Source organism: Tachysurus fulvidraco, chromosome 15 (genome assembly GCF_022655615.1).
Source record: "Tachysurus fulvidraco isolate hzauxx_2018 chromosome 15, HZAU_PFXX_2.0, whole genome shotgun sequence".
In the NCBI taxonomy this organism is placed as follows: Eukaryota; Metazoa; Chordata; class Actinopteri; order Siluriformes; family Bagridae; genus Tachysurus; species Tachysurus fulvidraco.
In genome coordinates, this window is record NC_062532.1 from 15,728,254 (window position 1) to 15,744,040 (window position 15,787).

At 38.5% G+C, this 15,787-nt stretch overlaps 1 protein-coding gene across 1 annotated transcript; it reads right to left on the bottom strand.

Moving 5' to 3' along the window:
• Nucleotides 1-3,549: 3,549 nt before the first annotated feature.
• Nucleotides 3,550-15,787, bottom strand: cacng4b (calcium channel, voltage-dependent, gamma subunit 4b). Its single transcript, XM_027139022.2, has 4 exons — nucleotides 15,215-15,787; nucleotides 7,150-7,233; nucleotides 6,862-7,002; nucleotides 3,550-6,051 (listed from the first exon to the last, which is right to left on the bottom strand). Exons 1-4 carry the CDS (start codon nucleotides 15,435-15,437, stop codon nucleotides 5,531-5,533), a joined length of 969 nt encoding a protein of 322 aa, XP_026994823.1. The 5' UTR covers nucleotides 15,438-15,787; the 3' UTR covers nucleotides 3,550-5,530.

Here is a 15,787-nt window from a genome sequence, read left to right on the forward strand (position 1 = left end):
AAGGCTAAAGCCACATGCAAAACTTTGGTAGTTTCTGTAAGATTATAAGTGTGCAGAACTCTAAATAATAACATGATAGAATTTATTCTGTCTTTACAGAACAGATATGTGCATCAAGCTGTTTTTCTAGATTTTTCTTGTTTTGTTACATTTGTCTGTTTGTTTTATAGGTAATTATGCTTTAATCACTTCCTGTATGGCTGGCTTTCTCATTTTATCTCTGGGACTCATGGGAAATCTGCCTTTATTAGTAGAGTAGGCGTTTATACAAGCTGATCCACTTTCTATCAGTCAGTGAGGGGGAGAGGCAGTGACTCCATCTGGGTGTCCAAATAGTCCTCAAGTACCAGGAGGAAACCAGCCAACATTCATCTCTCTTGGCTCTCCATTATCTACATATTAGTCAGGTGTGAGGCTTCCATAAGCACTGTAACCTTAACCGAGTGCACGACCCAAAATGCTAATGCTGCTAATCAAGAATGAAATAAAGAAAGCCAGTAAGTGGTACATAATTATTATAGCACAGAGAGGTAATTTGAGTAATTTATGTATCTAAGACACTGTTAAATTAATATTTACATTTTTTGTAGTAGTCTTGGCCTCATCATGATCATCATGTTCAGATATAGCGAGAATGGAGATATCTGCTTTTATGGGAGAGCTCATACTTGACTCTCAAATGATTGCACTAAAAAAAGACAGTTTATGATAAAATCATCTTTATTAAGTGGAAAAATGTCACTCCTTATAAAGGCTTAGTGTACTTGGTCTACTGTACTTTCCTGGGATGGTACCATCGAGAGTACATCCATGGAAAATTATGATAAAATAATTTAACATACATTTGTACCTTAAGGTCCACTGACATCCATTTTTAAAGCCTTACTCGAAATGTTAATGTAAGGTACAACACATGCACATTTATAGGTAAAATATACACTCTAAAAGTACAAAAGATGTCCTGTTTATGGTACCTTCCTAGTGACAATAAAAAGTACAGTTTTTGGTATCTTTATTTCTGAAAGTGTATGTGAACCCCTTGTAACTCCTTGTGCAATGGCTACCATTTATGTTGTTGCTTTTTATAATGTGATATGGCCCACTTTAAAGGACTCTGGCCTATTTTTGTCACTGACAAGCGTTTCACAGCCTTCAGATTCAATGGAAAACAGTCCAAATGCTTTACATAGAACAATTTGCACTTTACTACCCTTGGCTGCAATCTATTAGTATGAAGTATTAGTACTAATTAGGAATTGTATGTGCATACGCAATCAGACTAGCACTTATTTCCCCGCCAGAATTGTTTTTATGTTTTTATGTAAAATTGTTTTTATCGATTTTATGAATTGTTTGCCATAAAGCGAAGTGAAAATTGTAGTTGTAACACTAAACAACAAATCTATGTATCTTCATTCAGCCACAAAGTGACCCATGTTTATACTTACAGCAATAACTATAAACCATGTAAAGAAGGACCTACATTTGTCTCTGGATCAGCTTGTGACATAAAATAGAGGCTGACATTTGCTTGGACGGACATAAATCTAATCATAGATTAACGCCCCTTCTCTGAGACACTTTGTGTGCACTGGCCCCATAGGTCACCAGCAACAGCTTGACTGACATCTCACTCAGTCTCCTACAATCATCGTCAACATTATGGCACCTCATCTTATCTTCGACAAGCCAAGAGGCCCCTTATCCGCAATCAGCAATCCGGCCTTAAGAGTCCAGCGTTGTTTTCCATTGTGTGTGAGTGTAAAATTTGTTGAATGGAATGACAACTGTAATTGGTGTACTGTTATATGCAGCAGGGGGGAAAGTGGCATTTGCTATGCCTTGTGCATACTCTATGTACGTCCTAGTAATGTGCAATACTATTCATACAAAATTAGATTGCATAAGCCCCTCGGCAAACACTGTAAAGGTCATGAAGGGTAAAAACATGGCCATTGTGAAGAATCTTTTCAGCAGCTTTAATATTTGTTATGTTGTGGATCAATGGTTTTAGCAAAATAAAGCTTAACATGGGAGAGTTGTGGCAGCTTGGTGGATCTGGGATTCGATCTCACACCCTTCCAATCAGTAGACCAAAACCTTACCTACTAAGCTACCACATAATATAAGCATTTGCAGTGTAAAAGTACTAATTTAATCTTTACTAATGAAGTAAGTAAGTAAGTATTAATAATCATTAAGTAAGTATTAATAAACTAACATTAGTAATATAAGTATTGGAAGTGTAAAAGTAGTCATTTAAACACTAGTGATGTAAAATATATAAAAGTATAAAGAAAGCAGTGTTAATGAAAAAGTAGACATATATACCTTAGGGTAAGGCTCAGTAATATAAAATAAATAATGTAAATGTAGTATAATAGTTAATTGTGTAAAAGTAGTAATTTAAATGTAGAAAAAAAGATAATTTTCCAGTTGACAATAGAGCCACAATCTATACACAGTATTAAGAGAATTTACCCCATTACATTTTGATTTTCCTTTTACAAATGTTTATGACCCAGTACAAATTGTACAAACACCAAAAAAGTACACAATTGCTAACATTCTCTAGTCATATTTGCATTATTATGCATTCTCATGCATATTTGGGACCCTGGGTAATTACAGCAGATCTAGCAGTGAAAGCTGATAATGAAATTTAATGCTTAAATATAATTTGTCCACTATGTTGTTGAAAAGATTTCTTACCCTGGTCACTTTAATAGTACATCTTAAATGTTCATCCAATCAGCCAATCATGTGGCAGCAGCAAAATGCATAAAGTCAAAGGTAATATTCATATCAAACATCCACATTGGGTAACATGGTGGCATGTCTGGTGAAGACTGAGAGCGTAGTTTTTCAGAAACTGTAGACTTCCATGCACAATTGTTCAGTGTATGTGAGGCTGATGTTGGTGATGTAATGGTGTGAGGAATGTTTTCTTTGGGACACCTTAGGCTTAGACCTGATTATTGTTGCTTACTGTGACTATTTATCCATCTCTTTATGGATATTTCCAGCACAAGAACATTTTATGTCAAAAAGCACCTTCAAATTGAGCAATTATGTGATCCACTCATGTCATCGTGGACACGAATCTCAAGAGAATTGTCCAGCACCTTGTGGAATTCTTTTAACAAAGAATAGAAGCTGTTCAGGATTAGCATGGTACATAATGACTGTTGAGTGCAGAAACAGCTTTCTGTTCCGAAGTTAGTGTAAAAGGGTTGTATCAGTTGTTTCTTGACGCTGTATCGGTTTTTAATAATTTATCAAGGTGAATTGATAAAAATTGTGAATGTTTTAGTAGAAAGGCAATTCTTTCACCCAAATATGTGATTCAAGTAGTTCTCAATGTTTAATAATAATATCTTTTTAATCAGTTAGCTTAAACAAACTCTTAGCTTTAGACGTGTTAGTTAATTATTTTTTGTTGGAAGCTTACATATGCAAGCTTATAGAATATTCATATTCAGGAAAGACGACGCAAACGTTTCTGTTCATCATATCTTAAAATACACTATTTGTTTTTTCACAGTGTGTGTCATAAAAGCAGGTCAGCATCATCAGGTTGGAAGGACTTTTAGACAGGTAGATACAAATGTACGTCATAGTGGCAATTCGTTAGATTATTTGCAATTGAAAATCTGTCTCACCCCAAATATTTCACTCTGGATGAAATAAAAATATACACATACACAAGCAAAACATGTGCCCTGACTTCATTTATTTAAGTGAGCAAGGTTATAGTGATGTTGCTAGTGGGAGCGTTATACTGAAAACACCAGAAAAGAAAGAAGTCGAATAGAGAAAATGTCGTCTATGAGAAAGACGGAGCGTAATAGTCATGTAATCGTGATTACAGTATGTCACAAAAACTCCAAAAAGGCTTTTGGAACCACTCTGATTATAATAGGTGGAGCACGCACAGTCAAAGGATGATGGGAAATGGCAATATTCAAGACCAGTCTTTCACCATGCTATGCAGAAGGCATGGTTCTAAGCTCATGTAAAAAATGTCTTAGTAAATGAAGGTAGTTATATACACAAGTAACTGAGATGATTTGTTCCATGAAGAGTAATTCAGCAATATGCACTTGACTGAAAGCTATACAGTATTCTCTCACCACATTAAGTGTCCTTGTAAACATAAATGACAAAGTAAAGGTTGCACAGACATGCTGTTATATTGAGAAAATAAAGCGTGACAAATTACGTTTCTGGCTGGTACGCCGATCTGAAAGGAATTACAATCATAAGTCTCAAAGAGCTAAGACACGGATGAAGCGCTGGTTTGGCCTCGTTGTTGCAGCTGGCAGTCTTTCATTCTTCGTTGTCCTAGATTGTTATCGGAAAACAGACTGCGTCATTGAAATGCTTTTCAATGCTGACGGGCTCTTTCACTTCTGGATGTCTGACATTTCTCAACCCAGCGTTTATCTTCAAACCTTCACAATGTCACAGTCCCAGTAGCACACAATTCAGATTTACTCAAGGCTGTATTAAACCTGCATGGAGGAGAGTCACAGCCACATTTCAGATTAAACCCAGATCTGATTCATAACACCACCAGCATTCACTTCAGTTTAACCCACATTTGAGACCCCGGTCCTTGAGGTCCTTGTCGCAGAGGACGACGGCAGTGAAATAGCTTTCGTCGTCAATTTGTTTCATACAGAGAACACAGCTGGTTTTCAACGGACAGCTGATGTCACATTATCAACATTGTAATTAAAAATATAATATAAAGCTTCACAGTACTGAAATAATTTGTGCTTGCCTTGTATTTTCTGCTTTGTATCCAAATCTTTCTGTAGTTTCAGTGTGTGTAATGCTAGGTTATTTCTAGTTTCACACAAATAATTAAACACATTATGCTCTGCAGTGAAAATACCTACAGCTTTGATCAGCTAAAATCGCTGACCCTGACAAGCAGAGAGGCACACAGATTAGGTTATGACAGTTGTGTTTAGACACATGTAACACAGACAAGGCAATACAGGGTTCAAGTATATACAAAATACACAAGAAGGAAAGGCTTAACCTGTGAGACTACTTCTTGTAGCACCATTTTATATTTAGAGAGTCATACTTAAAATGGTGAATTTGGAATCTCCACTGCATCGGTGACTCATACAGAAAACAGACTTCCTATGAAAGTGGATTTGGTTTGCTGAAATTTCACACTTTATATAATTCCACAATGCACTATTCAAATACTGGTTGTAAAATGGATGAAGTTAGCTATACAGATTTACCACAGCTAGTCCTTTTGAATCCTTTCTTACTAAAACGGCAAGGATTAAACTCTTGGGCCAAAACACAGGTGAAAGCAAAATTTAAGGATTAAATGCTGTTGTTGAAGCACATTCAAATTCCCTCATCAAAGGTAGTTGTTAGTAGTTTTTAGATTCATCGCAATAATTGAACTAGTGCTTCTACTAAGCCATTAGGCCTCAGTGGTGCTCCCATGTTCTATGGCCAATACATTGTATATCTATAACCTTCCTGTCGTTAAGTTCTCTCATACTGGTGTTGTCCTCCTGTTGATGGTGTCATTCAGGTCTTTGGGAAAACAGTTGTGCACCTGCAGGAATCCAGAGTCATGTTCAGGGCTATAGGAGCTGTCAGTCCCCGATTTCAGCGGGTCCCTGGTCAGTGTATACATGTTGATCTCTCCCAGCGGCACAGAGCTCACCATCTTTATTCCGACGGGAGAGGCTTCTCGGGACGCCTCTGTGGAGCGCGAGCTGGAACGTGAATGTCGCCGCCTATAGCGGAAACTGGACATGCGTGAGTAGGGTGAGGAGGACGAGGTAGACTTGATAAACTCTCGCCGTGCTTGAAAGTGCACCTCTTTGTTCTTTTCTATGTAGATGTTCACAGCTAGGACAGCAACCGCCTCTGCAACGATGAACGAGAGAGCCCCAAAGTAGAAGGACCAGCCGTAATTGTACTGGCTCTTCTTGTCCTCATCACGTTTGTCACTGGGATCACCAGTGTTGCTGGAGATGTAAACGATGATCCCAATGATGTTGCTCAAACCTAAAACATTTTAGAGATATTAGTGCTAAGAAATGATATTGTTTGGTCTTGCTCAAACTTGATTAAATATTTGAATTCCATCCATCAAACCAACCATCCACTCTCATCCTACTGAGTTACAGGGAACCTGGTGCCTATCCCAGGAGACTGGGAAAAGGATGCCAGTCTATTGCAGAGCACAATTGCTCACACACTCATTCACACTGTAGACAATGATGCCAATCCGCCTACACAAACTCCACACACACAGTGGCGGCCGAGATTGAGCCCCCAACCCTGGAGGTGTGAGGCAAGCATGCTAACCACTAAACCGCTATGACCCCCTTTGAAGTTCATGTTGGTCGTAAATCAAACTCAATGACATTTAATTAGAAAAATAGAAATGGATTAATACCATTTTTTTCTCCAGTACATGTTCTTGGTTCTCATCAATATCAATACTGATACCCAAAATTAGTAACCTACTGAAATGAGTGTTAAGCAATCGGAGACTTCCTGGAACTTTTTTTAAAATTTTTGTTTATGATGGTTGTTATGTGTGCTGCTAGCAAAGAAAATCAGGATGCGGTAATGCCTCCTCTTGATATTTTTACAGAACACAGTTCACAGTCTGCTTTTCTTTGATCAATAATTGTGAAATAACCTTCACATCTTCCAAATCACACAGCATCATGTGGCATTAGATCTTTGTATCGTAGCCTATTCACGACCCGATACCTAATACCAATATCAGTACTGTTGGTAAAAACTTTCCATGCGGATGATTTATAGGACACTATTTCATGCAACGAAAACTTGTAAACATTTTACCTGCTGCCACAAACAGGATCCCTGCACTCAGCAAAATGTTATTCCTCTTGTTGTAGATCCGTCCTAATCCCACACACAGCCCCCCTAGAAGTAGTAGAACTGTACTGAGAATGGGGAACACACTGGAGGCACGTACTATACCTAAACACACACATACACATATGGTTAATGGTTAGTTGCCAGATTCTGTATTAATTCTGTTTTACAAGAATGATATGCATATTATCGGTTTCGAGCCGACACAGCATTTACAATGGCCAAATATTGCTATAAAAAAAAGTCACTCACGTAGGAGATATTCTGAGCTATCAGTGTCATAGTCGTTGTCGTCTGGAAAATGATTGATACGGTAACAGCTTCCTTTGTTGAGACCTAAAAATGAATAAAGTTAAAATGAATGAAGTGATGTTTCACTTACTAGGTGTGATGTAATATCCATTATTGTCATTATTGTACTATCCTTATTCCTGATAGAGCTGAATTCTGTTTGCTATGGCTTTATGTAGTTCTGTGAACAATCATTATAGTAGTTTAGGTGAGTAAATATTCAATTTAATTCAATCTTCTTTATAGTTTTCTTAACAAATGGATGTTTTCTCAAAGCACCGTTACATTCATTCATTCATTCGTTTTCTACCGCTTACTACCGAACTACCTTGGGTCACGGGGAGCCTGTGCCTATCTCAGGCGTCATTGGGCATCAAGGCAGGATACACCCTGGACGGAGTGCCAACCCATCGCAGGGCACACACACACTCATTCACTCACACAATCACACACTACGGACAATTTTCCAGAGATGCCAATCAGCCTACCATGCATGTCTTTGGACCGTGAGGAAACCCCCGAGGCACGGGGAGAACATGCAAACTTCACACACACAATGCGGAGGCGGGAATCGAACCCCAACCCTGGAGGTGTGAGGCAAATGTGCTAACCACTAAGTGCCCCCCTAAGCACCTTTACAGAAATATAAAATTATTTAATATCTGATACGATATTAGTAAAAAACCTTGAAAATCCACCACATTTAAAAGGGAACCCGTCTTCACAAGTATGACACCATAGAGTGTGCTTATAAACTATGTCCGCTCTACACCTGTATATACTGTAGTCAAATGGAGTTGTGTAACCAGGAGCTTTTGCACAATATACGTTTATGAGCATCAGCATGATTTCTGAATTTGTTTCAGATTTAACATTAATTCCTTAGTCAATGTGCAATATTCTTTAAAAGGAAGAAAGCAACTTTAGGAATATGGGTAAAGATATTTTAGAACAATCTGAAAAACAAGCTTTTATTTGCACAGCTAAAAATAACTAGTATTTCTGTAATTTATTAGAATTTACCCACCAAACCATTCTAACCAGAATAGCTACCAGTTTATCTAGGACATTAATATCATCTAGGACTACAGCTGTCTATCTGTGTAGTTAAGAAAGCTGAACTCATGTTTAATAATCTGACATATTGCTATGAAAAAAAAAGGACAGATTAATGTTTTTGCTATAATCTGGAGACATTTGAGTTTGAGTTCAAAAGCTTCAGCTTTCATTTCCAGATATTTAGTATATTATATATAATTGTGATTATTATATCACAATGTCATAAACAACTTGGAATATGGCATTTTTTGTTTGAACCAACACAATTTCCAATAGATCAAAATGATCAGAACTTTTGTGTGGCCAGGCAAGAGTGTGTGTGTCCTGTCAGATTGATTGTTAAAATAATTAATAGCTAAGAATGTCTACTTTTGGTTTGAGTGTTGGGTTTCTTCTGTGAAGACTGCATACGTAAACCAACATGTAGGTCAGAGACCTGTTTATGGGAGACACGCAAAATCGATCAGAGCCACTACACAAGCATTAGTCATAGCCATTACAATAAATGTCCTGAAAAAAGAAAGAAACCACTGTTACACTCATAACCAGACATTATACAGGAAGGTCAATGAAACAGTGACTGATGACAGACAGAGTGTGAGAGCTGTGAAGAGAATCTCAAAAACACCAGTCATTGACATCAACATCAACCTCCACAGGGCAGGGGTAAAGGTGTAAAAATCCACCATCTGAAGAATTTTGAGAGCAGAATTATAGAGGCTAAGATGCAACGCACTCAGCGGTAAGAATCGGGAGGCCAGTTTGTAATTTGCAATGGATTTCTGGGTAAACATCTACTAAAGTGATGGAAAGGCCAAAGTGTGATGAAAATAAAAGCATCCAAAGCATACGAGCTCATCGGTCAAACATGCCGTAGATAGTATCATGACTTTTACTTGCATGGCTGCTTCTGGGTCAAGCACACTAATCTTTATTGATGATGATGGTAGCAGAATAATTCAGAAGACTACAGAAACATTCTGTCTGCTAATTTACAGAGAAATGCACCCAATCTAATTGGGATTTAGAAAGGCAACAGCTCCAAACGCAATGCCAACACAAAAAAGGACTTTATCAGGGGAAAAAGGTGGAAGGTATTAGACTGGCCAAGTCAATCACCAGACCTTAACCCAATGGACCATGTATGGACCATGCAAATAATGGTGGTCAGATATGAAATTTTGTTTACTTAAAAGTACAAATATGCCATTTTTTAAGTTGTTTAACACATCTAACTGTAAATATCAGTAAACAGAACCTGAAATTCCGATTTATTGTCTCATATTCATTTTCTGAATTCAATCCCAACACACACACCCAAAAAAATATAAAATAAAAGAACTGGATTTGCTCTTCGAATACATTCACAGGAGACTGTATATCTATATCATATTTATTTAAGACTATGAAAATTGAATTGGGAAAATTACATTTATTTCAATTTACCTAAACTAAGTTCTCCTTCGAAAGCATAAAGTAATGACATTACTAAACAGCTCTCTGTACAACATAAACCTCACATCTCAAACTGTTTAAAATAGAGTTTATCAGCATGTGCCATGATGTGATGGGAGTCACTCTCTATGTGATGGGACACAGCTTTTGTGGCCCAGCTTGCCATTAATTGGGTCTAGTGGTTAAAAAGTAGCATCAAATTAATTAGTATTAAATAGGTCTGAGAAACTAGGCCACATTATCTTGCCTAGTCAGTGTAAAAAAAAAAAACCACATTGTGCCTTTTTCCAGGATTGTTCTCTGTCTTCGGATAGCAAGAGTAGCATTACTATATGCGAAACACTGACAAATCTTTCAGCTAAAGACTACCTAACATTTTATATTTGTATACTTTTATCAAGTACTATCTGTGTGAATATACTGCATGTCAACAGGAACAGGATAAAACCTATGTTTTTGTCCAACGGATTTTAATCATCAAGCCTCCGTATCGTTGGATCGTGTGGATGCCGACTCAGCCTGGACCTTCTCCATTTGTCTCTTGACGACAGCACTGTATATAAATACGTAACGCTACGTTGTAATGCGAGTTGAAAAGTTGTTTTTTAGCATTATTTATCAAATGGACTCTAATGCAATATTCTTGAATCATAACCAAATACAGGATCAATAAGTGACAGGCCCGTTAGCATGCAGCGATATCAATGCCACAGATTTTTGCAAAAATGTACCAAAATAATGTCACAAAACTGATTAAAAAATATAATGGCAAAAATAAACTCAATTGAAGTAAAAAGGGATTTTCGGTAATGTGCTTTTCTGCTTGATCTCCTGGCATGGTGGATCAATAGCGCTATTTCAGTGCTACCAGATTAGGCATGCTCTTCTGTGAGAAAAGGTCTTTAGATTGAACTAAGTTGATTGGTATGAAACCATTATCTTAAACTGGAAATCATACATGCAATCTGGGAAATAATCATAACAACTCCATATCACATGTTTTTGCCTTGGAAGCCCCAGATTTTCATTTAAACTATTTCCTGGAGATAGCAGACGCTATAAACAGTCTACAGCAGATTTGTACATAGTGCTTATCTAACACTTACACATCCTTACATCCAGATAATAGTTTAAAACGTCTAATTCTTCCTTTAGGCAGTTAAACTGAAAAGCTGTTCTTATAAATGTAGACAATCCAAAATCCATCAGACATTTGTTTCAATCCTTGTATTAGAGAACAATGTGTGTGAAGAGAGATCGAATTGAGTGACTTGAGACCACTGATTTATGAGTGGCAGTTATTAGCCCAGGGTCTTTGGTTCGCCCAGTCTCATAAAGAGTAAATGAAGCCCCCCACTTTACAGAAACACTCTCATCACACACACAGAGAGAGAGAGAGAGAGAGAGAGAGAGAGAGAGAGAGAGAGAGAGAGAGAGAGAGAGAGAGAGAGAGAGAGAGAGAGAGAGAGACCGTATGTGTGTATCTGTATGTGTGACAAAATGAGAGCTTGGTCCCTCAGGCGTCCCTGGAGGTAGCAGCTAAGCGCATGTTCTCCATGGCAACCTCAGGGCTGTTTCAACAATTCGATTTCCATAATGTCTCAAAGGGTGCCTATGACATCTTCATTGTGGTTTAATACAGCAGGCGGCTGACACGTGCAGCACCAAGACTGATCCCTGCACAGCTTACCGCTGTCACACCACTGGCTCAACTCAACACATGGGAGCACTTTGCTGTTCCCGTGAATTAAGGTGACAGACAATCATGGCTCTATGATGCTGTTTCTACAATGGCTTGTATGGATTTTTTGAAAAGAGAGCTTGAACAGATAATACTTTCTTAACAGATCCAAATACAGATATAAATAGGGTCTGTGGGTTTTTATTTATTTGTTTGTTTGTTTTTGTTTTTTTGTTGTTGTTTTAGGGGGTGGGGCATGGCAGAAAGATTTGCAGGGCAACTGTTTTGTACATCCATAATCTGACCATGAGTAAAGCAACAAGAAATTCGGACGAGTGGGAGGTTTTTCACTTTCATGCCAGTATGAGCAAGGGGTCAGATATGAAGCCTGGAGGTCAAAGAAAAAGACCAAGTTCATTGTTTCCTTAGCCTGCAGAATTCATTCATTTATCCTTAGTCTGGTCCTGGTTGTAGTGGTTTATTATAGGTTTAATGGTTTGTTTAAATATTTTGGTAAAAAAGTGCTAGATAAATTTGTTTAAACAAATGAAAACTTAGTTGTTAGCAATTTAAAACAAAACACTGGTAGAAAGAAAAATAATAACTCTCAGAGCAGTATTAAAAAATATTCCTGTGTACATCTCTAGTTAAGACCAGTTATGAATTTGAGTGATGTAGCTGAGGTTGAGAAACTATTAATGCTGAAAATTCTACTTCTAAGTTTTTTCAGTGCTTTCTTTTTTTTTTTTAGAAATTTAAACATCTGCTTTGTGACACACCAACTTTGGGTTTAAATCAAAAAATTTGGGTCTAGTAGTTAAAAAGTAGACAGCTATCTGGACAGCTATCGATATTTGGAGTAATAAACAGATAAAGATAGTTTATACGATACACCTCAAATGGAGACTTTGTTTTATTTGTTTGTTTGCTTGTTTTACAGTCTGTACAATGCTTCCTCACTATATGAGGCAACAGGTCCCAGATTCTGCAAGAATGAGCCATGGGAAGGTCAAGAGCTTGAAGGCTGTGCCTGGCACATGCTCCGAACTTGTAATGGCTTGCATTACTCAGTAACAGAATTCAAGCCCGATGGCTAATTAGTGACCGCGTGGCCTTTCAGTGCTGCATTTTAATTACACATCTGCGGCGCACACTGGGAATGGAGAAGTGACAGCACTTCCGCCCTTGAAACATCCCCAACCTGGCAAAGGAAGTGATTATTATCGCCAAGGGAAAACAAAGCCAAGCACTCAAGACTCAGATCCATATTGACCCAAAGCAAATGTTATCTCATGGGCTACGATAAGCCCAACTGACAGCCATATATTGATGCTCAAGCTGTCTTGCCCTTTTTGGGGTGAGCATTGACCTTTAAAAGGATTCGCATCAAAATGCTCTCAAATTTTATCTTGCAACACTGGAGTCTTTTAATAAGCAAATTTTTTGAACAAAGGATAAGAACAAATTTATTCCCTAATACATACTTCTGGTAGTCAAAACAGTAGAAAATATGTGAAACTGCATGGCATAAATTGTATCTAACATCTAGAGAAGTAGACACTGTACGATCTGTTACTAAGATGGAGGTGGTCAGTTTTTATAAAAGCACCAATGACGCCACTGAAATATCAAAAACAGTGTACTGTCATCATAATATCAACATCACCCTGCCCTACACACTGTCCAATAGTATCTTAAATAAAATACAGTAAGGATATGCAAAATATACCTAATGTAATACAGTGAGTACTTCAGTTTCCATTCATGCTTCAACTTGCAGCACCTTCATTCTTGTTCACAGCCTTAGTCCCTTCCCTGCTTAACAGCTGTTCACTACTTACGCCTGATAAATGATGCTATTTTATCATGATGTGATTACACGCTTGTTGACTGGATAGGTATAATTGCACACCAGGAAAGCTTGTTAGAGCTCCAGGAACACAAATGCCTCGATCACGAAAAAGGCAGTTGCTTTCAAAACAAGTTTAATGTTCTCTTTCATTACAATTCTCTTTGCATATGTATGATGGATCGTGATGTTTTCATGATTAAATGGCACTCTCTCTCTGTTGTGTGTACAAGGAGTGATATAATGAGTGGGAAAACTAGTCAGTCCTCTTGATTCAGGGTCACCAGCATCACGTTGCAATGAGAAGAGAAAAGGTAATGGTGTCTCATTTTCTTTTTTGGTGGACAATGACAAGAAGCAATAGATTTGTCTATTTTTAAAACTTTGGCCATGTTACCATAGCGATTTCTGACACGTTGTTGCCAAGCAACAGCATAAAATACAATAAAGGCATGAATGAAGGCAGATACTTAAGAGGAGACTCTTAACTGCATGTGTTTTGCAGTCCATTCACCCCTCTCCAAACCGAGAGAGAGAGAGAGAGAGAGAGAGAGAGAGAGAGAGAGAGAGAGAGAGAGAGAGAGAGAGAGAGAGAACAAACTCTTAAGCTGCTACTGTACATGAAGTCTAAACTTACAAACAGTTATTAGCCATTATGTTAAAATCACTGCAAAGTGATTATGATACCTGCCATGGGATGTGCAACAAGTGAACAATCAGTTCTTGAATGTGATATGTTAGATATGTTGGAAGCAGGAAAAATAAGCAAGTGAAAGGATCTGAAAGACTTTAACAATAGCTAAAATCTTATGACTTGACTGAGTCAGAGCATCTTCAATATGGCAGCTCTTTTGGGGTGTTTCAGGTACGCCGTGGCCACTTAGAAGGTGTTGATTTAACATCCACATTCCGCAGATTTCAGTTTAATCGAGCATCTGAAGGATAAGCTGGTCCAATCTATGGAGGCTCCACCTCACAATGTACATGACCGCTGACTTTAATTCCATTCAATTATTTGCATTTTACATATAACGGCCATGTATATGAAGTTTTGCTTATATAATGATATAAAATGATATAAATAGTCATAATAAAAATTACACTGTTGGTCCAGCTTGGTTAGGAACGAGATATTGTGAGCTGTGTTGTTTATTATGAAAATGCCTTCCAGTATTGTGCTATGACATTTTTGCCACATCCCTTTTTTTTGTAAGCAGTATTTCTATCATTGCGATTTAGTTCTACTGTAGTTATTTATTTATTTGTTTATTTGTTTGGGACCCATTTCATAATGCTCTGTAGACGTTCTGTTTTATTTGCTATGGAATGGTCTGGGAACTTTTAAAGAAAACATTAACGCGTTAAAAGTTTGCTTTTAGGTGTTGTTTAGTTTATTGTTTTAGGTATTATTGTACTGCCTCCTAACAGGAAGTTTGCCAAAATAAACAGCGATAACTTTGTTAGCCAAAAAAGAAACACACACACACACACACACACACACACACACACACACACACACACACACACACACACACACACACACACACACACACACACACACACACACACACACACACACACACACACACACTCACGCACACTCACGCACACGCGCGCGCGCGCACACACACACACACACACACTCACGCACACACACACACACACACACACACACACACACACACACACACACACACACACACACACACACACACACACACACACTTACTAAAGGAGAACCAAATGTTAACGTGACGGTAACGTCTTGTGTTGATGTTATAGTCTGCACGCGCGCATGACATTACAAAGTGCGAGGCGTTTTTGCGCACTAAAGAAAGAACAAAAGAATTGAAACGCTCATCACGTGTATCATGTTTTTCTTTCACGATCTTATGTTACACAGATTTCACTGGAAGTTTCCTCTCACCGTTTTTGTTTTCCTTCAGATCAGTACAACATTTTGTATGTGATGGTAAAGGTACCTTCTATACAGCAGATTCTCCAAAGCCCGGAGTGCGTGAGATCGCCGCGTGTTTTCTTGGGTTGAGACTGCGTGTCGTCCCCTGTCATATTGGTCGCGTTACAGATGTAGGCTCTGGAGTACAGCCAGTAGTCCGTGCCTATAGCGATGGTCATCAGGCTAAACGCCACGAACGCGCCCACGGTGGCCAGGAGCAGTTGAACCGCACGGTCGCACCAAGCCATCGCACCTCATAATAATCTCTCACTCGGCCTTTCTTTTTTTCCCCGGCACGCGTGTGCGTGTGTGTTTGGGCACAGCTCGCGCTCCTTTTGTTCCCGCGCTCGAGCGTCAGGGCTGGTTAGTCAGCGCGCGCACCCGGAGCCAAGACAAACTTGCGCGAGGTGAAAAGCGCACGGTGCCTCCACGTGTCACTGCGCTCAACCGGAGCCGCGTTTAAATCAACGCGTTTTACAGTCATCATTTCACCCCTTTTATTTTGTCAGAGGAACCCAAGTCGCGTGTCTTCTCCAGCGTCTCGAGTTTCCTTACACAAACGGATAAAGGTTTTTTTTTTTTTGACGGCTCTCGGTCT

Excerpts from the sequence above, each read along its gene's own strand:
- cacng4b (XM_027139022.2), bottom strand. The coding sequence starts at position 15,437 with ATGGCTTGGTGCGACCGTGCGGTTCAACTGCTCCTGGCCACCGTGGGC. Across the intron at positions 7,003-7,149 it reads TAGCTCAGAATATCTCCTAC|GTATAGTACGTGCCTCCAGT; the intron begins GTGAGTGACTTT and ends GTGTGTGTTTAG. Across the intron at positions 6,052-6,861 it reads GATCCTGTTTGTGGCAGCAG|GTTTGAGCAACATCATTGGG; the intron begins GTAAAATGTTTA and ends AAAATGTTTTAG.